The sequence below is a fragment of the Tamandua tetradactyla genome, chromosome 4 (assembly GCF_023851605.1).
Source record: "Tamandua tetradactyla isolate mTamTet1 chromosome 4, mTamTet1.pri, whole genome shotgun sequence".
Classification (NCBI taxonomy): domain Eukaryota; kingdom Metazoa; phylum Chordata; class Mammalia; order Pilosa; family Myrmecophagidae; genus Tamandua; species Tamandua tetradactyla.
In genome coordinates, this window is record NC_135330.1 from 190,433,119 (window position 1) to 190,459,959 (window position 26,841).

At 33.2% G+C, this 26,841-nt stretch overlaps 1 protein-coding gene across 3 annotated transcripts in view; it reads left to right on the forward strand.

Annotated features, from left to right (window-relative positions):
• NUP58 (nucleoporin 58) overlaps nt 1-26,841 on the forward strand; it is a 64,902-nt gene that overhangs the window by 31,955 nt on the left and 6,106 nt on the right. For 2 of the 3 annotated variants that reach the window (XM_077158859.1, XM_077158856.1), the window contains 7 exons: nt 1,620-1,699; nt 4,013-4,131; nt 4,448-4,530; nt 8,313-8,514; nt 14,094-14,192; nt 15,816-15,911; nt 17,121-19,273. In XM_077158859.1, the coding sequence (XP_077014974.1) occupies nt 1,620-1,699; nt 4,013-4,131; nt 4,448-4,530; nt 8,313-8,514; nt 14,094-14,192; nt 15,816-15,911; nt 17,121-17,290 (849 nt within the window). In that variant the 3' untranslated portion in view covers nt 17,291-19,273. Of the gene's footprint in view, nt 1-1,619; nt 1,700-4,012; nt 4,132-4,447; nt 4,531-8,312; nt 8,515-14,093; nt 14,193-15,815; nt 15,912-17,120; nt 19,274-26,841 lie in introns of those variants that run through there. The other variant, XM_077158858.1, reaches the window with a different exon arrangement.

Below are 26,841 nucleotides of genomic sequence, written 5' to 3' on the forward strand. Positions count from 1 at the left end.
TCTCTGGGAAATTTAATCAAATATGAAAGTAAACTAATTCTGGAGTGAGGGGTAGTGTTGTTGCAGAGCCCAGAGCCTTGTGGAAAATAAAGCGAAGGCTTTTATACCTTATTTTTGAGATTTATAAGAAGGATGGTAAAAGTCCTCTTTTTTGGGGGGTGGGGATGGGAATGGGATGCCAAATGGGTATCCTAACTTCAATATAATGAACTTCTATTACTGAGTTCAGCTGTTTATTTCATGAGCATGTTTTAGGGGTCTTTTATGTGCCAGGCATTTTAATACATTTGGGATCAAAAAGCTTACGGTATATTGGGTAGAGAGAGTTATGTTAGTCAGCTAATGTGTTCCAGGTACAGGATATGGTTGGGACACAAAGGGCTTGAATGGGTGCTTTTATGACCTGTCCATGGTAGAATACCTTTGCATTGAGTCTTGAGACATATGTAGGTGGGTAAGAAGGAAGGAGAATGTCTGGGAGGGCATTCCAAGAAAAGGAGCTATATGTGCAAAGGCGTGGTGGTGTTTAATAGGCACATTTTATTGTGTGCATCTAGTGTTATGGGAGCATTTGGTGTGAGTCTGGGCTTGGCACAAGTCAGTGCTTAGAGAGGTAGGCTAGGGTCAGAGAATGGTCCAGACCTCTCCCGGGAATTCGTACTTCATTGGGGTAGGATAGGAGCCTGAGCTAAAGAGTGGAAAGAACTTGTGGAGACTTTGAAAACTAGTTTTTGTTTTGTTTTGTTTGTTGAGAAACTTAGTGTAAAACAAGGACAGGAGGTTGGTACAGAAGAATAGAAAGGTGCTTTATTTTCCCTAGCGAGAGAAACTTAAATAGATGTTGACAAAGCAGTGAAATCATAGGAATGTAAAATGTGAGGAGGTGAAACAGAATTTTTGTCTTGGAAACCTTTGACTAGAAGATAGAAGTGGCATGAGGAACAGTAGGAAGGAATATGAGAAAGGTTGTATGTGCAAACTTTATACAAAGGATTAGGTTACTTAGATTTGTTTATTAGTTCTTCCAGTTCCATGGCATTGGGCACTGCTATTGTCTCTGGAACTCAATTTCTTAATCTCTACACAGGTAAACAATAGTACCTACATTTTAGGGTTATTATACTATGTTAATATGGTATAATTATATAATTATATGATAATTATATAGTATATTTATGAGGGTTGATTAAGGTTTAAAATAAAGCCTTTAACATACTTGTTACAGAGTAAGTACCTGAATGTTACCTGCTGCCATCATCAGCCTCGACATGATTATCACAACTCTACCTTTTTTTAAATAGTATTTTTTACATTTTTATGTTAATGAAAATCTAAAAAATGGTAGCATGGTCTTTCATTGTAGATGCATTAGCTTTATGAGGCCTAGAGAAATATAGTAACTTAAAGTGGACCAACAACTTGTTGCCTTTTTATCATGAAGTTTATAATTTATCTTTTCTGGAAAAAGTTTTAGCAACCTGTTATAAAGCAACTGCTTCTGTAATAGGTTCTCATAGCATGAACCACCAGTAATTGCATAATTTGAAGTTTCAGGCGAGGAATAGTTGATATTTTATCCTAACTGGCTTTTTTTTTCCCTAAAACTTCTGGTATATTAGGAGTTGAAGAATGCTGAAATAGCTTTACGAACCCAGAAAACCCCACCTGGATTTCATCATGAAAATACAGCTCCTGCTGAGTAAGTTACTAGATATTTCAAACAAATGTGTCGCACTTTAAGAAAACAAAACAGTAATAATAATATACAAGCTAAGAAGTTTTAGTTGTTTATGTGGCAGGCAGGTTAAATAAGCACTTCACATGGATTTTTTAGCTTAATTTTCAGTGTATTCTCCTTTACTAAATTTGAAGTTTATGCTTTTACCTAGTAGGACTTTAAAAATAATTTTGCAATAGTCCCATCCTTAAACAGGACACACTAAACATAGTTTAACACTTTAGCTTATTTACATAGATTTTATACATATATGTAGGGAATACATCTTCAGGAATAAAAATTAGAAAACACCGATAAATAAAAGCAAATAAAAAACCCACCTGTAACCCTCACCACTCAGCACCTCTGTCTAGTTTCTATACATGTGATATCTTTGGTCTTTTCTTATATCCTTTCATGTTTATAGAGATAATAATAGCTAATATATATCAAATGCTTACTATATTCCAAGCATCCTGCTTAAAACTTCACGTTTTAGCTCATATTTTTCACAAAACCTCTCAGGCTGTTATCTAGTCTTGAGGTAGAAGAGGTGAAATCGTAAGCTTGTGAGTGGTAGGCTGTGCTCTAACTCTTGGTACCTTGTCCTTTTTTCCCTTTTTTTCCTTTATTATTCTATAATTTAAGAGTTGCAGAAAAGTGCCATGAGTCAAACAAAGAGTTCCCAAATACCTTTTATCCAGATCCCCTATGTATTAATACTTTTACCAGTTTTGTGGTGTTCCTCTCTATATATGTGTGTATATATATATTTTTTCCTGAACAGTTTGCTATTTGCAGATGTGAATGCCCCTTTACATTTTGGTACATCATTGTGTGTTTCTTAAAAAAAAGGATATTCTCTTAACCTAATACCATTATCAAATTCAGGAAATTAACAATGACAGTGACACTCCTGTTATCTAATGTACAGACCTTTCTTGGATTAACATGGGATGTGGTACATGGTAGGAACTTTTTTTTTAAACAAAGAAAGCATCAGACTAAGACAATAGGTTGATCTCAGTACCACAGTATAATTCCACATTTATAGTTTTAAAGTTCAGATTTAGCTTGAGGCTCCTTTTTTTTTTAAACCTGTATCATTTAATCTTCTGAGATTTATGTCTTATTTCTCTGTTATAATAGCCTGTAAACATGGTAAGACAGACATATAATAAGGTCCCCCTGGGTGGACCCCCCTAGTGTTTTATCCTCTGTACTGTTCTTCACTTTGCCGTCAACACACATTTTGAAACTGGTTGAATTGTATTATTTTCCACTTAGAAAGCTTCCGTAGTTCCCCATTTGTTATGGCATAATGGGCAGACTCCTTTTTTAAATCTTTTTAGAATTCTCTGTGGTTATATTTATCAGAAAAATAGTAATAATTAAATGCTCTTTCTTTAGTATACTATAGTCATTTCAGATGGTAAATTTTATTAATATTAGAACTGTAAGTATATGGTTGTAAAATCTGGTTGACAGTTGTACTTGTTTGTTTTTTTGTTTTTCCTTTATATGCTATGTGGTATGGGTCACATTTCATTCTTTTCCGTGTGACTGTCCCATTATTGTAGCACCATTTGTTGAATGTTTTTTTTTTGGAGTGCATAGGCCTGGAATCGAACCTGTATCTTCTGCATGGCAGGTGAGAATTCTATCACTGAACTATCTGTGCTCCTCTGCTGCACTTGTTTTTTAACTTCTTATTTTGAACTTATTGTAGGCTTAAAGAAAACTTGCAAACCAGTAGCACAAAGAATTCCCTTGTATTTTTTATCTTGCTTCCCCAAATGTTAACATATTATATAACTGTGGTATAATCATCAAGAAAAGAAAATTAATACAGATACAACATTATTAACTAGACTATAGACCTTATTACAATTTTAGCAGTTTTTTTCACTTCTCTTTCTGTTCCAGGATCCTGTCAGGGAATTGCGCTGCATTTAGTTGTTATTTCTCCCTTGTCTTTTCCAGTCTGTTGCTTCAGTCTTTCCTTTTCTTTCATGACCTTGATAATTTTGAATAATATTACATTATTTTGTAGAATATCCGTTACTTTAGGTTTGTCACGCATGATTTGAGTAAGGATATGCATCTGTTTTTGTTGCCCTGAGAACTTCCTACATGGTTTTTTGTTTCAATAATATTTGTGCCAATTGAAGATATATTGCGCTGTCAAACTAATTCAAAGGTCTTACTCAAATGGGGCATTTATTTGATATTTAGAATGTGAAGAAAATAGTGTTTTAAAAAATATGATTTAATTTTAAAAATGTTTTTATATAGCTACTTCAGAATCTTGGTTCAGCAGTTTGAAGTACAGCTTCAGCAATACAGACAGCAGATTGAAGACCTAGAAAACCATCTTGCCACGCAAGCAAACAACTCACACATAACCCCTCAAGGTGATGTGCTTTCTGTGGTAGTTGTTTTAATAGCACTTTGTTGTTGTGTAGAAGATATTAAGCTTCCATTGGAAAATGTTCTTAATGATCCTTGATTAGAACATATAATAAAATGCTTTATTATAAATTGTGACCATGTTAACCAGCATGGAAATCTTACTGCCTCCCCCCACATTACTTAGGTAGACGTCTTTGGAAATATCAGTGATAATTTTTTTTCCTATACACTCACAATACCAAAGTTTAGATTCATAAATAATAGAAAAGTAAAGTTCTTATATATGTATTTTTGTGATAATATAATTTTCTTTTATAGATTTGTCAATGGCTATGCAGAAAATTTATCAGACATTTGTAGCTTTAGCTGCACAACTTCAGTCTATTCATGAAAATGTAAAGGTAAGTTCTCACTTGCATTTCATTTACCTGGATATCTTTTTATCTCCTATTCATTTGGGGGAGAAAAGTATCTGTGCTTATTACAGAAATAGTTAAAATCGCATATAAATAAACAGACTAAAACTTGTATAATCCATAATCATATATAGACATGACCATTATTCATATCTATGTTTAAAAAAGAAAGTCCATGTACACTGTGCAATCTGTTAAATAACCTTTTCCAGCAGTATATTATGAAAACCTTCCAGGATGTTTCTTCAGTGTCATTTTTAGTGGTTACTTAGTATTTCATTTGTCATGTCAATGCACATGTCAGTTTGTTTAACCCATCCTATATCATTGAACGTTTCGATTGTTCCCATCACTTTACTGCCATAAATAGCACTTTTGTAGTATTTAAATCATCTTGTACTGCCTTAATTTTATATGTTTTAAGTATATATTGGCTACTACATAAAAAACTTGCTTCCAGCATTTCCCCCTTCTAAATACATGGAAAGTTTGTGTTTATTAAATTATGTAAATAAAATTATTTGTCACTGAATATTTTGTCCTTTATGTAATAATCAATGTTAGTTCTTTTTTTAAAACTTTGTATATATAAGTGAAATGTTAGATATAAGTACTTTTTCTCACCTATTCAAGCTTAAAGTAATTAAATTCTTTCTTGAAGTTATTTATATTCAGAATAACTTTAAATTTCAAAGCATTGTAGCCTGAGTCTAAATAGATTATTAAACTGCGTTAAGCAGAATTGAATCAAGAGTACCACATTTTCGTTTTAGACCTTTTTACTTTTAGACCACATTTCACTTTTAGACCTTTTGCTTTAATAGATTAAAGCCTAAACTTCATTTTTTTACATTAAAAAAGTATATTTTTGTTGAGAAATCTTCACATACATACAGTCCATACATGGTGTAAAATCAGTGGCTCATAGTATCATCACATAGTTGTGTATTCATCACCATGATCATTTTAAAAAAATTTTTTTAAATACCAAAAAAACACCAAATAAACACAGACATTCCTATTTTGATCATTCCATTCTACATATATAATCAGTAATTCACAATTTTGTCACATAGTTGCATATTCATCATCATGATCATTTCTTGGAACATTTGAAAAAGTAATAAAATGAAAACAGAAAAAAAGAAATTATGCATACCATACCCCTCACCCCTCCCTTTCATTAATCACTAGCATTTCAAACTAAATTTATTTTAACATTTGTTCCCCCTATTATTTATTTTTATTTCATATGTTCTACTCATCTGTTGACAAGGTAGATAAAAGGAGCATCAGATACAAGGTTTTCACAATCACACAGTCGCATTGTGAATGCTATAACCATGATCATTTTTTAAGAAAATTTTTATCACTCCAGAGAAAAGAAAAAGAAAAAACTCATAATCCCATATCCCTTACCCTTCCCTCTCATTGAGCACTAGTATTTCCATCTACCCAGTTTATTTTACCTCTTATGCCCCCATTATTTGTTTATTTTTATTTTATTTTATTTTATTTTTTTACATGGCAGGCACCGGGAATCAAACCCGGGTCCTCTGGCATTGCAGGCAAGCATTCCTGCCTGCTGAGCCACCGTGGCCTACCCTATTTGTTTATTTTTATCCATATAAAACAAATTCAGTTTAAGGGAGGAACTTTTTTTTAAGGGAAGAACTTTTATCATGTTTTCTTGAAAGTGTAATTAAATCTACAGTAAATATTAGTTTAGTTTTTGAAAGCAGTAAAGAAGATTGTACGTTGGGACTTTGAAGTCTTTGTTGTACAATTATTATTATTTTTTGCATGGGCAGGCACTGGGAATCGAAACAATTAATTTTTAATATTGAAGTTTTCAAATATATGTAAAACGTTTTCTGATATTCTCAAAAATAGGGCACTATTTTAGGTTCATCTGACTTAGCTGTTACCCATATCCGCTTGACCTTGCTTTTTCAATTCTCCACACAGAAATGCTTTTTACCCCTAGAGAATTTTAGAGCAAATCCCACACTTGTTATTTCTAAATATACCTGCTTTTTCAATCACATTTTCCCCTTTGCGCTTCTGTCGTAGTTTGGAAACTATACTCTTTTTGGTAATGTGACCATAAAAAGCAATGCAACGGATATTCACCCACAGCAGCCTCAGATCATGCTGTTACTCAACATGAGATTTTGACCTACTCTTTTTTTTTAATGCATTCCCCCAAATCAAAGAATATTCTAGGATCAGATTTGGTATGTTGTCATTTATGTTCAACTGAATTTTGTGACCAAACTATAAATTCTAGACTTGTTCATTTCTTATATACCTCTCAGGTGGTGGTTTTTGTCCCTTTTGTTTTTCATTAGATAATATTTTGAAACAGACTTTTAAGCTACTTTACCCAATCTGGCCTCAGTGATATTAACTTGGAAGTTTTAGCAGTTTTTAAATCATGGTGGCTGATGTCAGATTTTTTCATTAATTGTCTTATATTTTTCTTGTGCATGTCATTATTTCCTAGTATCTAAAGTAGAACTAAAATGTCTGGGTGCTGACACCAAGGACTGAAAGAGTATGTGCACGTAATTACACAGAAATGGAAAATGGAATTAGAGGAGATCGATTCTGTTTTTTTCTCCTTATATCACATGCCCATCTTCTGACTCCCTGCTTTTTCCCCAGTTTTTATAGAAATAGCAGAATTTGGAACTGGAACATAATACTGACATCCTCACAAAAGGAGGATAGCAGTTTTTAAAGACAAAAAATAGCAATAAGATTACCTGTTATAACCAGAGATCCTAATATTTATTAATTTCTGCTAAGAATAGGTAGGAAATACAAAAATTCTTCATCTCTTCAAAAGCTAGTATAAAGCCTGTTGAAATTAGGTTAAACCTTTAATGAAAGTATTTCATGATTCTAATGTGAAAAGATTCATTTCTATTAATAGCCTTAATCAAGGCAGGTTTTGGGTTGGGTAAGCCAGCCCACTTCATGAACTTGGTAATTCTTCTTTCTACCTCTGAACTAAATTCTAAACTCTTTCTTTTCTTTTTTGGTTATACAAGCTCAAGCTGAATCATTCTCAAAAAGTATTCAAGCAATATTGACTAATAAAACAAAAGTCCTCCCTATTCCCTTCAAAATTTCTCTCTGCTGAGGTAACGTCTTGTTTTAAAATGTCACACAGGTCTTTCAAAAAAATGTATTTAATGAATAGATATTTAGTGCTGGCTTTTTTTTTTTTTAAGCTTTCTGAGTCTAAAGGTTATTAAAAGGTTGGACTTTTGGGGAAAAAATTTTACAAAGCTGAAATGTTTAAAAAGCAATTTGAATACTATTCTGATTATCTGCTTATTCTGCTTAATTTAGCTAACTCATTTTTTTTTTTTTTTTTAATTTTTTACATGGGCAGGCACCGGGAATCGAACCCTGGTCCTCTGGCATGGCAGGCAAGCATTCTTGCCTGCTGAGCCACCGTGGCCCGCCCTAGCTAACTCATTTTATACAGAACCTCACAAAGCCAGAATAATTGTTGGCAGTGTATTGTAAAAATGTGTGACAAAATTAGGGAAGAAAGTATTCAAAAGAGTGCTAGAACTCCCAGACATGTCACTTCCCAATCCAGCATGCACTAACAATAGTTTAGATGTAAAGTATAATATTGACATTGCCTATAATCTATCTTGGGTAGTTTATTTCATAGTTATATTCATTCACATATTACTCAAGTCAACGCAGAATTTGATTAGCCTTTTTTTTTTTTTTCATTGTTTTAGGTGCTCAAAGAACAGTACCTTGGCTACAGGAAAATGTTCTTGGGAGACGCTGTAGACGTGTTTGAAGCCAGGCGAGCAGAAGCTAAGAAGTGGCAGAATACTCCCAGAGTTACTACTGGGCCCACCCCTTTCAGCAACATGCCAAACGCAGCAGCCGTTGCCATGGCTGCAACACTTACGCAGCAGCAACAGCCTGCTACAGGTCTGAATGCATTCAAGTTATAGCTTCTTATGTTAAAAAGCAGAACATTTATGTGCATTTTCATAAGTCTTCCTTTTGTGTTAGCACTGAACAGCTATGAATAGCTGTTCCACAATCTAAAAATTGTGATGGACACAATTATAATCATATACCTAGTAGAAAATGCAGGGTAGTCTTAGCAATAATTATACATCAGCTAGACATTGAATATTGTTAACTAATGATATCTGCTGTATTGCTATAAATGCCCTTGAGAACATGGTGTTTCACTACTGAATTACATTTAAGGTTACTAGATTATAAAACTGTGATTGTGTCATTTATTGTTTAAAGTTGGAGGTAATCCAGCCATAGGTTACAATTTTCACATATGATACAGATAAATGGTGCATTCTCATTTTCCTCATACATGGCAGTTATGAAATACTCACATTCAGGATGAAGTACAATTTTATTGATTAAAGGAGTATTGAAGATCAGTAGGTTTTTTATATGTATGTTGATTGAAAACATTTTATTTCCTTTAAACCAAATTTTGAAAATGATACATGCTGGATTCATTGGTAGCCTTTTCAAAGTGAATATTATAGTAGCAGGACCAGGAAAAAGATGTTTTGAGATGCTCTGGAATTGCATATCATGTATGAATTGCAGAGTCAAGCAACTTAAAGTAATTGGTGAGACACGGGAAGCAGAAAATTTTAGTACTTGGTTTAATTCCACTTTTAGCCAGAGAAACAATTTTCTGATCAAAATTCTATAATGTTTAATTTGGTCCTTATATATTTCTGAAGTTATCATTTGTCTTTTTGACTCCTACATCCCCTTTTGTCTGGTTTGAAATTTGACATAAAAAAGTACAGTCTAAATGAATATTGATTTTTTTCTTTAATCGTTCTTAAGTTTTGGGCTAATGCTTGTTAGTTATATGGCTTGTGTCTTTCTGGGCTAATAGTCCCATATAGATAGGCCAGTAGTAAATTATAATGTAAGAAAGTAAAAATCATATACCTAGGTAAGTTGCTTTTAGGCTGCCTTTACCAGGAAAGAATTATCTAGTTTTCACTGTGGGTGGTGGGAGATGACAGAATAGACTTGTCATCATTAAAGGGTCAGTGGTGGATTTATGCCAAATCCTCCATACTCCGTGGGCTGGACCCATGTGAATGGTGGCTCTGTAGTTGGCTGGAGTGTAAGATTGCATTCTCAAGTTATGGAGATTCCTAAAGAGATCAATCCCATAATTTCAGCCATCAGAAACTAATCAAACTGTACATAAACCAGTTTACTTTTCGGAAGTCAATATTAAGCACTAATGTAGCTCAGAGAATAGTTTGGTTAAGTGTTTTTAAAGCGTAATAGATTTTCATTCTAAGAAGTAAACTAAAGAAAGGTAATCATCTAAAATGTTATGCAGTAGGTGAATTACTGTATATTATACAACTAAAATTGAAAAAAAAAACCCTGTTAAAAGGAGTTTTTAAAAATGTTTTTATATGAACAGTCTTATCTTCAGAGATTTATAGGTTTTTCCCTCGTACATTTTGGCTCATGGATATGTGAAGGTAGATGTTCATTCAGTATATTTAAGCACCTGCTATGTACTAGGGTGGAGGATTATTTTATTTTATTATTATTTTTGCATGGGCAGGCACCAGGAATTGATCCCAGGTCTCTGGCGTGGCAGGCAAGACCTCTGCCTGCTGAGCCACCGTGGCCTGCCCTAGGCTGGAGGATTTAAAGATTAATAAAACAGATGTGGTCTTTGCCCTCTGAGGTGGTAGAGGATATTAGGTTAATTTAGAGTAATAATCTTGGCAAACCTTTTGCTCATATGCTCTAATTTTATCTGTGGTTTTGCCAGACCTTGGGGAAACTGAGTGCTTCCATATTACCTTCAATTTTAAAGCCTTTATAAAGGGGCTTCTAATCAGGAGACAGAAATTATAATTTCTCAACCTAAGCAATCTTAACATATTTTCATTTTGAATTATATGGATTTTTGGAACTGAGAAATAATTGATACAATTTTGCATTGTCTTATCTTCTCTGTTTTTTTCCCTCTGAAGATTGCCCAGTCTCCATAGTCTATCCCTTTATGCCTCTTTAAGTCAAATATTAATAATATTAGTCATTTTAGTCATGTCACCATTATTGCAAGATTTACAAACACTGTTAGGTACATATGTAATGATTTTAGGGGTTGTACCCCATTTCAAAATTGCCCTATTTATTGCATTGTGCTCCCTGCAACTTTTATGAAATCTTTAAGTGCCAGTAACAAATTCTAAAGACCATATAGATGAAACTAAATAGGGCCTGTGCACTGTTTTTATGCATTACCGTTGATCTGTGCAAGATTTGAGTTATCAGAAGGATTTTGTTTTTATTTGCATGTTAAATCTTGACTTCATTGTGTAAATATGGGCACAGAGCGATGGCTTCTTAGACTGCTACCTCCTGAATGAAGATGGTTTATATGTAGTCTTTCTTGGACGTGGAGGAATGGGGTTAAGTGACTTCTGGAGCCTTTTTTATGCTTTTTTTTTTTTTTTTTTTGCATGGGCAGGCACTGGGAATTGAATCCTGGTCTCTGATATGGCAGGCGAGAACTCTGTCTGCTGAGCCACTGTGGCCTGCCCTGTTAGTGCTTTTTTAATGAAAAAACTGTACGTATAAAATAGGGCCAAGGCATGTGTGATTTATAGCTTCTGGTTCTGAAGGCAGAAGAGAATTGCTAAAAATAAAAACCAGCAGGCTATTTATTAGATAAGCATCAGTACATGGTTAAGTTACATGTTGGTAGATCTTGAGTACACTTGTTCACAAGTGCTTCCCAAGCCTTTTAAAAAACTTAAGGCATTTACGTTAGGCTTTTCAATGTAATTTTAACTTATGATAGATTTTTTTTGAGTGCTAATGTCCTGGGGTTGAGTTTTGCCGTTGTGTTTTACTATTTTAAAGGTTTATGATGTTTACATAATAAGACTTTTCTCATGTGACTTAGCTGCTGTATTTAGGGAAAGCTGAGATATTTTGTTAGAATTCTAACTTTTTAGCTTTTAGTGTAGGTTTGGAAATTTAAGGTGTAGTGTTAAATAGTAAATTTTAAGTATTTAACCTTAGTTTCTTGTGGTTTTGTGATTTTGTTGTATTTAGGAACCAAAGGTATAGTCCCCACTAAGTCAGTAAGAGTAAAGCTTTTATAAACTGGGGAAAAGGCTTTTTTTTGCCTTTTTTTTTTTTTTTAAGAAAAATTATTTTAAAATATGACTTAAAGAATAACCATACTAATTAGACATTCTGAGTGATTATGGAAAATTACGAAGAATTTTTAGCACTTTAATCATTTTCCTGTGATTGCAGTTTTACTTTAAAGAAAGTAGAATTTATTCTGGAATACACTAATTGCAGTGCGAAACCTGATTTTGTTTGTGTGACTATGTTATACAGTAACTTGTAAAATGTTACTCAACATAAATATTTCACTTTGGGCCATCATTGGGTATATTACCACTAACTTGGTTTTAATTGTGTAACTAATAGTCTCTCATTGATTTAGATCTCAAAGCAGACTTCTGAACTGTTTACTTAGTTTTTGCCTGAAGGATTTAGATTCTGCTTTCTTGTAGTTATACTAATTTATATGGTGACCAGAGTGTATTATATACTAATACTTTGGCATGGGAGATATTTATCATGAGTTTTTACTATTTAAAAAAATGGTATATATGTTTGCCTACTAGTTTTATAAATGATCTGACCTTCAGAATTTGTATGAAGGTACACAATTCAAAGTATCATGCCCCCATTGTGCAATGCAAAGTCTTATCATCATTAGGTATAAGTTATTGATTATTTATATCCTGAATTTGGTGATGAGGAAAGCTGTGTTCTGTTGCTCTTACAGACTCACCCACAACAGAAAGCCTGTTATTTGAGTAACTGTGGCTTGGAGGGCCGAGGGCTGTGGTGTAAATTATTCTTTAGGGTCTTCCACCAGCAGTGCCTCCCGTTAACATGTGACACTTAAGTCTCTCGATGTTAAAGAAACTGGACATGTGTTTTCTACATACTATTTTTGTTAGAAATAAAAAAGTAATGTGCTTAGTTTCTTTTTCCTATAGTAACATTTTACAAAAGAACTGCTAGGCAGATATTTTATTCTCAAACTGGTCTCAAACTGGATGTAAAAATCCTTTTTTTAATTTATTTTTTTAATAGTGTGAGAACTGTAGCTGCTATTAGTTGCTATTTTTTATTTTCTGGGTAGAAGAAGCTATTTGAAAGTCCAGATTCTGTCCCAGTGTAGTAAAATGTAGTTCTTTAATTTTTTTAAAAATGCTTTATAATTTTACACTACCTTTTTTGAATATTACAAACCTCATTTTTCATTGGGCAACTTGAAGGCTTTGATTTCTTTTGAAAGTTAAAATTTTAATCTGTATATATTACTTTGGCAGTCCCCTCAACATTGAGATGCACTGATCACTGTGCTTGAAAATAAGACTGAAGATTGTACTTTGAAATTTATTGAATAATTTTAGTAAATTATTTATCAATTGAGAGATTTCTAGATTTTGTATTCTGCTTAGTTAAAAAAAAAAACTAGTTAAAAAGAGAGTCTAGTAAGTTTGATGCTATTCTTGTCAAACAAACTCAGCCAAAATCTTTAAAGTAATGAATGGGAAAAGGATAACTAATCATTGTGCATCCAAGAACATTTTCCAAAATGTTGGAAAGAAATTTCTGAATTGAAATCTTGAATGTATTGAATCTGTCAAGGTACACATTGGTGCCTTTGTAAATGTTCGCTAATCGATCTTTAATCAAGTGATAAGTGGTGTAATGTAGCAGAGCTTAACAATAGAACTCAGTCATCACTTTTTGTGAACAAGTTTGAATTGTCATGTTACTCTGTAATTGAATTGCTTTAAAATGAACAATAAATTTAATAAAATTAAACATTGTCTTGTTTTTTTATCTACTTATTGTATTTATCATTTATATTTCATATGAGAAATCATACTTATTTTTTTGGGTACTTACTCCTTGAAGTAACATGATAGTTTTGCCATGTCAATGTCAGTTTTTGATCAAATGAGACTTGATCCTAATGATTAGGAGATTGTTTTTCAAAAAATAAAAACCTTCACTGGTTACACTAACTAGTTTTATCAGAACACAAGTGAGGTGAATTATAACAATTCTAGAAGTAAACCTAAAAGAACTAAAATTTATAATACATTAAAGATTTCAAATTATTTGTTAGGTTAAATTAATATTCATCTTTCAATGTGGTAAACCTTTTTAAATTATCTAGCACTGCACAAGTTAATTTAAAAATTGGGTTTTTTGGATAGGTTAATCAGTTAGAACAAATAAGTTAGGCTGGCAAGACATTCTGAAAAGTAAGCTTTAACAAGTGTAATTTGTTAAAAGTGATCACTGTTCATTTTAAAAATAATTTGATAATTTTAAAAATTATTTCAAAGTAATTAATCTTGAAAGAGTAAGGAAAATTTGTTTTTTTCCCCCCTCCCCCATTTTTTTTTTATTTTTTATTTTTTTTGTACCAGGGCCACAGCCATCTCTGGGAGTTAGTTTTGGAACGCCATTCGGCTCAGGTATTGGCACTGGCTTGCAATCAAGTGGCTTAGGTTCTTCAAATCTTGGAGGTACACTTTAACTTTTCTAATATTCTATTGCACTAATTATACATTTGAATTGATACTAGCCTGTAAAAACAAAATCTCTTAAGAGGAACTGCTCATATTTTGGAAGTTAAGTTTCCACCTGGCATTAATGAATCTCCGAACTTAACTCATGCCTTCTACTTCTAGAATTAGAGTCTTAAGAATCATTTTGTCTTCTGTGACTAGTAAATATGATAAAGTATTAAAATTAAGTTATAGAAAGGTTTGTGTTTTCAAAGCAGTATGCTAAAATACAAACTTGAGAATTCCTTGTTTTTAATAAATTTAATTTTAATTAAATTTTAAAATGTCAGTAGTCTTAATACCAATTTAGAGTCCAAACTACTTCTGTATATACATGCTCCTAATCTTAAATCATATTTGGAGAGAGCACTGGGGGAACGATTTTATTAGATTGAATAGCTTGACTTATGTCCATTCTTAAGCACTTTAGGCATATGTGCCTATATGCATATTTGTGTTCATAAGGAAATATGGTTATTTTAATAGTTTTATAAGTTAACTGTAGTTAATAAGGTAAGTCCTCTGCAAAAACATCATGGTAAATGCAAATACATTAAAAATTCTTCGGTATGGGTCACTGAAAGTTAATTATACTAAAGCGGTTGCATCATAATGTAATGTGATGAGTGAGGTTTTCTTATTTCCACCAAAATATATCTTCATAAGAGGAAAAGCTTATAAGCTGTTATAGCTACTTAAAAATAGTAGTCGAGAATAATGGCTGACAGCGTAATTTTCTGTGATCTATGACCTAATTTGCCATCATATTTCTGAAAAGTTAGAGTCAGTAATACTCTTAAGTGCAATATTTTAGGTAAGCTGTTGCAAAGTAGTCTGAAAGGAGTTTGAATTTTTTGTAGAGCACCTGGCTTTGTAGGCGAGTGGAAACAAGCCCTCAAATACCTTAACAGAAGCTCATGAACTTCCTGTGATAAATATTTCTAAAAATTGTGAAAATATTATTGTTTAGAGGAAAAACATGACACCCTCACCCCCACATTTCTGACGGTTGCATTGGCTGGTGGTATGGGGGGAACCTACTATTATTTAGTAGATTTAAAGTAATAACTAATATAGTTAATGTGGAGTTTTTCTGTGGTAAAAATTAAGTGAAAATGTTCTGGCAAAGAGTAGATTAAAAACGATCTTGCAGTGAGGACTTAGTGTTTAAATTGTTCGTGTCATGCCTGTACATGAATTTAGACTTTTTTCCACAAAATAAAATACCCTCCTAAATAGATGAGATAACTGTTTGGCTAAAACGAAATTTCACTGATCACTAAAATTTCTGGCCCATTTGGGAGAAAAAATATTAATATTATCTTGTTTTTGCATGGCCTTGTTGTTGAAAAATTGCTGATGGATCATAAACTTAGTCTAAATAGATATAAATGTATTATTTCAGGGTTAACCTTTCAAAAATCTGATGCAGTAGACTAAAGAGCAGGTTTCCTTAATCAGGTCATGTTTTCAAGACTGTTATATGTTAGACCTTTGGTACTTCTAGGTTTTACTTGTTAGTGGTCTTTAACAACTTTGTTTCATGTTCCGTTGTATATCTCTCTATCACCCTCCCACCAGGATTTGGAACTAGCTCTGGTTTTGGAAGCAGCACCACAGGGGCCTCCACATTTGGATTTGGAACAACAAATAAACCCTCAGGAAGTCTTAGTGCAGGTTTGTGTGTTTCTGCCTAAACCTTAGGCAAATTTACACGTGCAGATTTCTTAATTTAAAAGTGTATGTATTGTTATTTTCAGTATCAAAAAAAGATCTCTGATTCAGTTTCTATTCCCTGGATGAAGCATGCAAGCCTACCCAATTACATGCCTTTATCTCTTTTATAAGCTAAGGTCAGGTTTGTCAAATATTTCTAATAAGACTTCTTAGTTTGATTTCATAAATAAGTATACCCTTTCTTAACTAAATAGAGGTCCATGGTTAAATTTCCCTCCTTATTGCAAAAAATGAAACTGTTACTGTGAAAGCTTTAATCCAGTTTTAGTCATTATTCTGACAATCAGGAGAATGATTTCCATTCCAAAGAGATGTCCACAGTCTGGTTTTAAGAATAGCAGTCTTACAGATGGTGATTAATTGGGTTTCTTATTCATTTTTGATAGAGATCTTATCTTTTTGACTCTTCTAAGTGAAAATTCCATATTATATCTATTTATGCATTTACTGTTTTTGTAAATAATAGCTTGTTTCAGTGTGTAATGCGTAAGGATAAATAGCATGTCGAAAATAATATTCATAAAATTGGGTTAGATTTGGGAATTTGAAAGAAATTACACTTAATATTAAGTAGTATTTAAAATGAGCAGTTCCAGCAATAGGATAATAGTAAAATTTAGTGGTAACTACGTATGGTATTGGTTAACTAGGTGATAATAGTACTTAATTATGCAAGGGCCCTTATAAAATTGAAATGGTCAGTGCTGTTCTTCTCAGGGTGTTTGTTGTCCTGGAAATTGTGGGTTTGAACCTTTTTCAGAAGACTTGGAGTTGAAGCATGTATGAAGATGTTATAAAATTGTCTTTTCCTTGTTGATAAGTTTTTTATGGTGGGTCTGAAGACAAAGGCACCTTGGCATATGTAATCAACACAAATGGTTCTGGCAACTTCAAGTTTTCTGTAAACTTCAGTTATTTGTGCTCAAGTTTTTCTTTTGTATCATTAAACTGCTTTTCAAGGTGCTACTTAGAGTTATTAGCTTATTTTCCTATAAAATTTCTCAGAAATTAGAAATTTGGGGCCCTAAAGTATTTGATGGTCTTATAAAGTGTTTTCTTTCAGATAGAAATTTACCTTTCTTACCCATTTTTGATAGTTGTTTTTGTGATTTAACTTCTGATGTAAATATTTTCTTCCCTAAACATAAGGCTTTGGCAGCTCAAGTACATCTGGGTTTAACTTCAGCAATCCTGGCATCACGGCTTCAGCTGGTTTGACATTTGGGGTGTCCAATCCTGCCTCTGCAGGTTTTGGAACAGGAGGACAGCTCCTTCAGTTGAAGAAACCTCCAGCTGGGAACAAAAGAGGAAAAAGATAAATATATGGGTTGATGTGTTAAGAGAATCCATAGCAGCATCATTCATTCTGAGTCTATTTTTCTAAAATTTGATGCAGTAATTAAATTGAACCAGGAGATTTATAAAGTTTTGCTATTTTTCTCTACTTTGGAATTTGAATTTTGTTCTTATTTGCCATGCTGAACTGCTCCTTTTCTTGTGAATTAAAAACCCAGTTGTGTATTTTTTGTTATTTTGATTCTCAGTGTAAGAAATATTTTGATTACATCATTGGTTGACTAGTGAAACTTATTTAACCTAGGCTATAGCAATGATTTTGTTAGTAAGGTTTACACTATATGAATATATGCACATTCGTTTCTTAATACAGACAATATGAACTCTAGGTATATACTAGAATCAGTTTGTTCCTGATAAAGGCCATTTGATCTACACTGCAGGGCATCTTATGGTATGTTTGTAAATATATACAGAATAATACACACAATTATGTGTACATATAAACATATATTTACAGACCTACGACTCTTGCCTCAGACTGTTAAGGATTCAATTTTTCACCTTTTAAGCTTCAAATCCCCAGTGCTTGTAAAAGGAGCTATAGATGTACCAGTTCACTGCAGTTGTTTGCTTAAAGACTTGTTGAAATAGTTATTAGTATGTTACTGACTCAACCTCATTGCCCCAGCCTGTTCCATTTTTGTTTCCACCTTAACTTTTAGCAGCTACTCCAAATGAGGAATGTTGTGAGACTGGTCTAACAGATTTTAACAGCTTTTATTATCCCTTATACCCTCATTTTGCTTATATGGAGTATTTTTCCTACATGAGATGGACCTTCAGGAGCGTATTTGAACCCCAGGCTGATATTCTTGGGGCAAATAGCTATTAAGCCAAATTGACTCTATGCAGGTGAAGGATGCACTATTATTTTAGTGGAAACTTTTCTAGCTCTTCCAATACAGAGTTCTTTGTTACAGGGCTATTGATAACGACACCAAATGGAGTGACTTATCAGCCTCTTAATGTCTTAAGTAAGTGTTTAATATGGAATAGAGAAACAATATATTTTAAGAAAAGATATTCTTTGTAGCAACTATAAACTATCCCCTGTTTTGTTAACAGTGAGCAAAAGCACCAGGTAATAACTCATACGCATGTCAGGTTGTGCTTCTGTATAAAATTTGTCTTTATTAGTATTAGAAGTGACATAGACTGGGTAAAAAAGAGAGCCCTTTGAAAGAGAACTGCCTTAGCCATGATTCCAGAGAAACCACTAGGTAGACCTATTTTTCTTTCAAGTACAGTTTTCAGATGGAATGTGAACATGGAATTTCATTGAAAATATTTTAATTTTTTATATAGAAGGTTTTGTACATAATGTGCATCAAGTGAATATTTTCAGAATCATTTTCACCAAGGCACCTTTTTTTCTAAAATAGTACTGCATCATATATATATATATATATAGATAAAATATATATATATATATTTTAGTATACTTTTAGTTGGGTTTGATTATAAAAATGTTGTCAAATCTGTTTTATTTATCTGCATTTTGCAGTGATTGGCTTTTTTAAATTTAAATTTTTGCGCTTTCATGTATTAAAATATAGAAAATTGTTTCTGAGCACTAAACTTGCTTTTATTTTTGCTTACTTCTCTAATAATACAATCCCCAAATCCAGATTGTGGGGAAAGTTAGGAAAAGGTGTGGTTTCTGTGTTTTATTTACTGTCACAATTAAGTATACAGTTATATCAAGCTTTTTTTTTAAAAGGACGTTAAATTGAACTGCAAAAATCTGAATATTTATATTTATTTTTTTGTTATGTATTTTACATTTTAATGTTAAACCACTAGAAATTTTGTGACTGATTACTTTGTCATAGGAGTTTAAATGTGTTGTCATTGTCACCAATGTCTTCACTTTGTCTAGAACTATCATTATATAAACAATAAAATTTGTGTAAGTTGCTTTGAATCTTTATAGGTGTCAGTAGTTGTTCTTAATATGTAGTTTTGCTAATTATTGCCCTTTATTCTCTTTGATTGGTTTTTAATATTTTCCCTTCACTGGTTTGTACATCTCAGTTTTTTCCTAACACATGACTGAGCACTAGTAATTTCTTTGTCACTTGCTTTTGTCTTTTCAATATTACATGAGCATGAAAAATTTTAATAATACATTTTCAGTTATACAGAAAAATATTAAGTAAAAAAGTGAAAGCCCCCTTCAACTCCTGGTCCCCCTGCTAGTCCCACTGCCGTCTCTTAATGGTTTGGTGTGCATTCTTGCAGACCCTTTTAAAAAATCTTTGTCGGCATATGTGTGTATAGGTAGTTCATTCACCTTTCTTCTTTCTCATTCTCTTTTATTTTTTTGCTCTTATTTTATTAAATTTTATCATTTTCTTCTTTCCCTTCTTTAACAATGAAGTTAAAAATGTATGTATTCTCTCTCTGACTTGCTTTTTCCCCCCCTTTTTTCCACGACAGTTTATTTAGATTCACTTTACTTTCTCTATTGATGGACAACTAGGTAGTTTCTGATATTTCACTTTTATAGTAAAAGTTGCAGTGAGTATTCCTTCTACATGACTTTTTGAGTGTATGTGTAATGTTTCTTTGGGATTGATTCTTAGAGGAATTGCTAAAAAGACATAATTTATGTTTTAAAGTCAGATTGCCTTCCAAAAAATGCTATGTAAACATACACTCCTACCAGTAGTGTACTGAGTACCTATTACGTGCATTCTTTGTAACAGTTGGTATTACCATCTTAATCTTTTTAATAAGTACTTGTAAAGTTGAACTTTTTTACATGTATATTACCCATTTGCATATTGATGTAAATTTTATATTACTATCTTTTGCCCATTTTTATTCCAGGTTATATAGGAATGTTTTCTGCATGATACATAGGAGCTTCCTATATAAAATTGATAGTAAAATTTTTTCTGTGAGTATGTTGGACTCTTTGAGTCAGCTGGTTCAGATCCCTCAATGACCGATTAATCCTGGGCAAGTTACTTAGCTTTTCTCGTTTCATCATCTGAAAAATGGAGATAATATATATTGTGTGTTATATTATTAGGAGAGATAATCTACTAATACATTAATCTGTGCATTTAGATAGCATAACATCTGAGAAACTCTGTAAGCATTAACTGTCTGTGCATCAGTGCAATACTATTTTAATCATGGTAGCCTGATGCTTTATTTTAGTACCTGAAATAGAAGCTGCCATGTCTTGTTATTTTTTGTTTGATTGTTTTTGTGGGTATAGCTATATACTAAAAGAATTACTCCTTAAGATGAACTTGGGTTATCTGTTTCGTCGTGTTTGTTTTGTTTTTTAAAGATTCCTATTGGAGTTTTGATTGAATTTGCACATATAAAATATATTAATATTATGATGTGGGCAGAAATGACATCTTCACAATACCTAGAGGTATGGTATGCACATTTATTTAGGTCTTTTATGTCCTTCAGTAAGGTTTTACAGTTTTATTGGAGAGATTCTTTCCTAACAGCAACTTAATTTTATTTCTGAATGTGGATTTTTTTTCCTGTAGTTGGTAGAAGGTCATTTACATTATTAAAAATGTAAATTAACTTCTTTTGTGATAATATATTAAGTCAAGGTTACTGCCCTATCTGAATAATGCCTTTTGCAAAAAGGGAATTTGAATAATACCTTTATAAATATTGTCACGAGATATTTGTTTATGCAATATTGAGGTTTGAATGGTCTGTCACAAGATAATTTGCTTTAGGGTTCTCCTCTTCCAACCTTCACCTCAGTCTCTTTTTTTTTTTTAATTTATTAATTAAAAAAAATTAAGAACAAACAAAAACATTAATATATAATTCCATTCTACATATATATTCAGTAATTCTCAACATATCACATAGTTGCATATTCATCATTTCTTAGAACATTTGCATCAATTCAGAAAAAGAAATAAAAAGACAACAGAAAAAGAAATATAACAATAACAAAAAAAAAGATTATACATACTATACCTCTTACCCCTCACTTTCATTTATCACTAGCATTTCAAACTAAATTTATTTTAGCATTTGTTCCCCCTATTGTTTATTTTTATTCCATATATTCTACTCGTTTCTTGACAAGGTAGATAAAAGGAGCATCAGACACAAGGTTTTCACAATCACACCGTCACATTGTGACAGCTATATCATTATTTAGTCATCCTCAAGAAACATGGCTACTGGAACACAGCTCTACATTTTCAGGCAGTTCCCTCCAGCCTCTCCATTACATCTTGAATAACAAGATGATATCTACCTAAAGTATAAGAATAACCTCCAGGACAACCTCTCCACTATGTTTGGAATCTCTCAGCCATTGACACTTTGTCTCATTTCACTCTTCCCCCTTTTGGTCGAGAAGGTTTTCTCAATCCCTTGATGCTAAATCTCAGCTCATTCTAGAGTTTTTCTCAATCTCTTGATGCTCATTCTCAGCTCATTCTAGGATTTCTGTCCCACGTTGCCAGGAAGGTCCACACCCCTGGGAGTCATGTTCCACGTAGACAGGGGGAGGGTGGTAAGATTGCTTGTTGTGTTGGCTGGAGAGAGGCCCCATCTAAGCAACAGAAGAGGCTCTCTTGGGTCACCTCAGTCTCTTACTCTGAATAACATGGCTGCTTTGCCTTTTTGAGGCACACACTGAGATGGTTATTATTCCTTGGGTAGGTTGACCCTGGGACTTGCTGGAATGGTAGCCAGCATCCTGAAAAATCTGAACTGGAAGGCCTACTTTAAATATCATTTACAAAGTCATCTTTGCCTATCATATCTCCCAGTTTTTGAGCACATACTCTTCTAGGCGTTACACCTAACACATTATGTTCTTGACCTTGTTTAATCTCGGTATTGCCATATGAAGGAGAAATCTCCAATTTACAGATGAAGGAATTAAGGCTTAGGTTAAGCAGTTTGAGATCATGGGGCTATTAAGTCATGAGCTGGAATTTGAACTGACATCTGCCTGATACCAAAGCACAAACTCTTGATCACAATGTTATACTGCCATTCTGTGGAATAGGAATAGTACACTGATTTCCAAGCTGTAGAATAGCATACTGATACCCATGTCTAGCTTCTACAAAGGTACTGAAGATACTGTGATTGGTGTTTACGGGAAAGATTAAAAGTGCAAAATAGGCTCTAGATCAGGGCAAGGTAAGTAGTGCCAGACTATAGGGCTTAATAAAAGGAGGGAAAATAATCAGATCTAGAGTGTAAAGGATATTATGAAGGAAAGAAATAGGGGTTGGACTTTTCTGAGCTTTCTCCACTGTTTCGCTAAAAGTTCACAACAATCCAGTCAACCTAGCATGGTCTGCCCACTTTGGAAAGTGTAAGGATAGCAGTTTTGGCTATTTGAATCTTAGGAACCATAAAAAAAGTTTAACTTGAAAACTTTCCCAGAAATGCTTGTATGGCTGTCCTATGACCCAAAAGAGCATTCTGCTCAGACCAGGGAAGAGTCTAGTTCTTTTGCTGGATTCATTTTTTTCTAGGTCTTTTTGCTGGAGTCTAGGTTAATTAATCCTTCAAAAAGCCAAAGAACCATGGAAACGCATAAGAAGCACTAGGAGATAACAACAAATAGAGCAAAGAGTGGGGACGACTGGAAAAATTGGGTATGACTCAGAATGGCATTTTTTTGCCTTTTCCCACTCATTCAAACTAGTGCAATTTTTTTTTAAACCTAAAACTATTTGTCAATAAGAAACCTACCAGGTCCACAAAGATTTATGGGCTGAAGAGTATGCTGTAGATTTAACTTACAGAAAACTTGGTATTGTCGTCCTCACCCCACTTTGAATTCCTTGGGAGTAAGTTTCAGTAAACATTTCTTAGTCATTTGCCGTGTGCGACTCACTGCTGGAAATGTAGGGCATTATAAGAATGGGTAGAACATGTCTACTCTTCAGTTATAGCATTTATTGACTGTTGAGAAGATGCCAGAACCTGCTCTTAAGACCTTTACATATGTTAACTGATTTAAGCTCCAGTCCAATAAAACAAGTATTATTCCTTTACACAGAAGAAAACAGGCACAGAGAAGTTAAATTAACTTCCACTGGTCACTTAACTAGTAACTGGATGAGCCAGAATTTAAACACAGTCAGTCTTCCTGGAATGTAGGCTTTTAACTCTCCCTATATGCAAATAAGATGGACATGAAATGATAGGAAGAAAAAAAGTTTGTAAGTCCAATGAGTAGAGAGATTAACTCTGCTTAAGGGAATTAAAAAAAATTGTTTTAATAGTAGGTAGTTTGAGTATGATGAATATAATTTATATTTTATGAAAGGTCTACAATTTTAACATAACACACCGTTATATGTTTAATTTAAAATATTCATAAATTTGAACAATTTAAAGGGGTTTAAAATAAAAAGTAAATACCTCCCTTTCCAGAGGAAATTTATTTTATGTTTGTTTTCATCTCAATACATATTGATTTGACTCATTCTATTTAATAGCTGCATAGCTGATATTGCCATACACTGTTTAAATATTTTCACTTTTTTAAATTAGAGAAGTTGTAAGTTTACTGAGAAATCATGCAAAAAATATAAAGCTCACATATACTTCCCCCCCCCACACACTCATGCAATTTCCCCTATTATTAACACTTTAAATCAGTGTAGTACCTTTGCTACAATTGATGACACAATATTATAATTATGGTTCATAGTTTACATTAGGGTTCACTATGTTGTACAATCCAATGGTATTTTTAAATTTTAATTCTAGTAACATATATGCATCCTAAAGTTTCTCCTGTAACCACATTCAAATATATAATTAAGAAGTGTTAATTTCATTCACAATGTTGTGCTACCTTCACCACCATCCATTACCAAAACTTTTCCATTACTTCAAAAATAAACTATACCAATAAAGCATTGATTCCCCAGTCCCCAACCCCTCCCTGGACCCTGATAACCTGTTTTCTAGTTTCTGACTGAATTTGCATATTCTAATTACTTGATTTCAGTGAAATCATGCAGTATTTGTCCTTTTGTGTCTGGCTTATTTCACTCGACATGATGTCTTCAAGGTTCATCTACGTTGTCACATCAGAATTTCATTCCTTTTTACATCACATGAATATTCCATTGTATGGATATATCACATTTTGCTTGTCCATCTATTGATGTACACTTGAGTTGCTTCCATCTTTCTACAGTTGTGAATAATGACACTGAACATAAGTGTACAAATACATGTTCAAGTTCCTGCTTTTAATTGTGGGTAGATACCTAGCAGTGGGAATGCTGGTTATGGTTGTTTGGAACTGCATGTACCCCAGAAAATGATGTTCGTAAAGCTAATCCATTCCTGTGGGTGTCCTACTTATTGTAAGTAGGATATTTGATTAGGTTTACTTACTTCAAATAAGGTGTGGGTCTTAATCCTCTTACTGGAGTCCTTTATAAACGGGATGAATTCAGAGAAAGAGAGACAAGCCACAGAAGCAAGAAGCTGAAAGAAAGCAAAGAAACCCAGAAGAAGAGGGAGAAACCAGAAACCACTACGACCTAACAGAGGAATCCAGGATGGCCAGCAGTCAGCCCTTGGGAAGAAAGCACTGCCTTTATGATGCCTTGATTTGGACATTTTCATGGCCTCAAAACTTAAGTTTGTAAGCTAATAAATTCCCATTGTTAAAAGCCAACCTTTTCTATGATATCAACTTTTGGCAGCCTAGCGAATTAGAACGCTGGATAATATGGTAATTGTATATTTGATTTCCAAGGAATTACTAAACTATTTTCAGTATTGTGGCCACTGGACTACAATACATTTTTACCAATAATGAGTGAGAGTTTCTATTTCTCCACACATCCACTCCAATATTTGTTTTTTTAAAGAGCCCTTTTAGTGAGTATGAAATGGGATCTCATGGTGGTTTTGATTTCCCTAATTAGGGAAATGCTAAACTAGTAATGTTGAGCATCTTTTCATGTGCATTTTGACCATTTGTATGTCTTCTTTGGAGAAATATCTAATCAAGTCTTTTGTCCATTTGTGTATCTTTGGAGAAATATCAAGTCTTTTGTCCATTTTTTAATTGGTTTGTATTTTTGTTGTTGAGTTGTAAGATTTCTTTATATATTCTGGATATTAACCCTTATTGAATATGAAGTTTCCAAATATTTTCTCCCCTTATGTAGGTTGCCTTTTTATTTTCATGAAGAAGTCCTTTGATGCACTGAAGTTTTTAATTTTAATGAAGTACCAGTTATCTTTTTTTCTTTGCTCCTGCTTTTAGTGCAAAGTCTAAGAAACAATTATATAACAAAAGGTTCTGAAGATGCTTCCCTGTGTTTTGGTTATTTTGATCTTTGATCCATTTATCCATTTTGAGTTTAGTTTTCGACATAGTGTGAGGTAAGGGTCCACCTTCATTCTTTTGCATATGGATATCCAGTTTCCCAGCACCATTTATTGAAGAAACTGCTCTTTCCCCATTGAGTGAACTTCTCATAAATCAATTGGCTTTAGATGTGAGGGTCAATTTCTGAACTCTCAATTTGATTTCATTGGTATAAATGTCTGTCCTTGTATCAGTACCATGCTGTAGCTTTGTAATAAGCTTTAAAAACTGGGAGTGTGAGTCCCCATTGTTCTTTTTCAAGAGGGTTTTGGCTATTTGGGGCCCCTTCCATATAAATTTGATGATTAGCTTTTCCATTTCTGCAAAGAAGACTGTTAGAATTTTGATGGAAATTGTGTTGAATGGATAAATGGCATTGGTAGAATTGACATCATAACGATATTTCATTTTCCAATCCATGAATAGAGAATGTCCTTGCGTTTCTCCAAAATGTTTCCTCTTTTAAAGGATTCCAGTAAACTAATCAAGACTCTCCTGGAATATGTGGAGTCACATCTCCCTCTAATCAAAGGTTAATAGATTTAGAGCTATGGATTTCGTTTTCAACACTGTCTTTGCTACATCCCATAAGTTTTGGTATGTTGTTTTTTTCGTCTTCATTTGCCTCAAGATATGTCCTAATACCCCTTGTAATTTCTTCTTTGACTCGTTGGTTTCTAAAGAGTGCATTGTTTAATTTCTACATATTTCTGAATTTCCAGTTGTCCCTCTGTTGATTTTTCACTTCATTCCATTAAGGTTGGAAGAGATACAGCGTATGATTTATATATATATTTTAATTATTGAGACTTTTTTTGTGACCCAACATACAGTCTATCCTGGAGAATGTTCCATGTGCAATAGAGAAGAATGTATATTCTAGTACTGTTGGGTGCTGAGTTGTATGTCTGTTACATCATTTGGTTTATAGTATGGTTCAAGTCTTCCATTTCCTTATTGATCTTCTGACTAGATGTTTCATCCATTATTAAAAGTGGTGTATTGAAGTCTCCTACTATTAATATAGAGCTATTTCTCCCTTTAAATTTGTCAATATTTACTTCATTTATTTTGGGGTTCTGCCCTTAGGTACATATGTATTTATGATTATTATGTCTTCTTGTTGAATTGACCCCTTTGTCA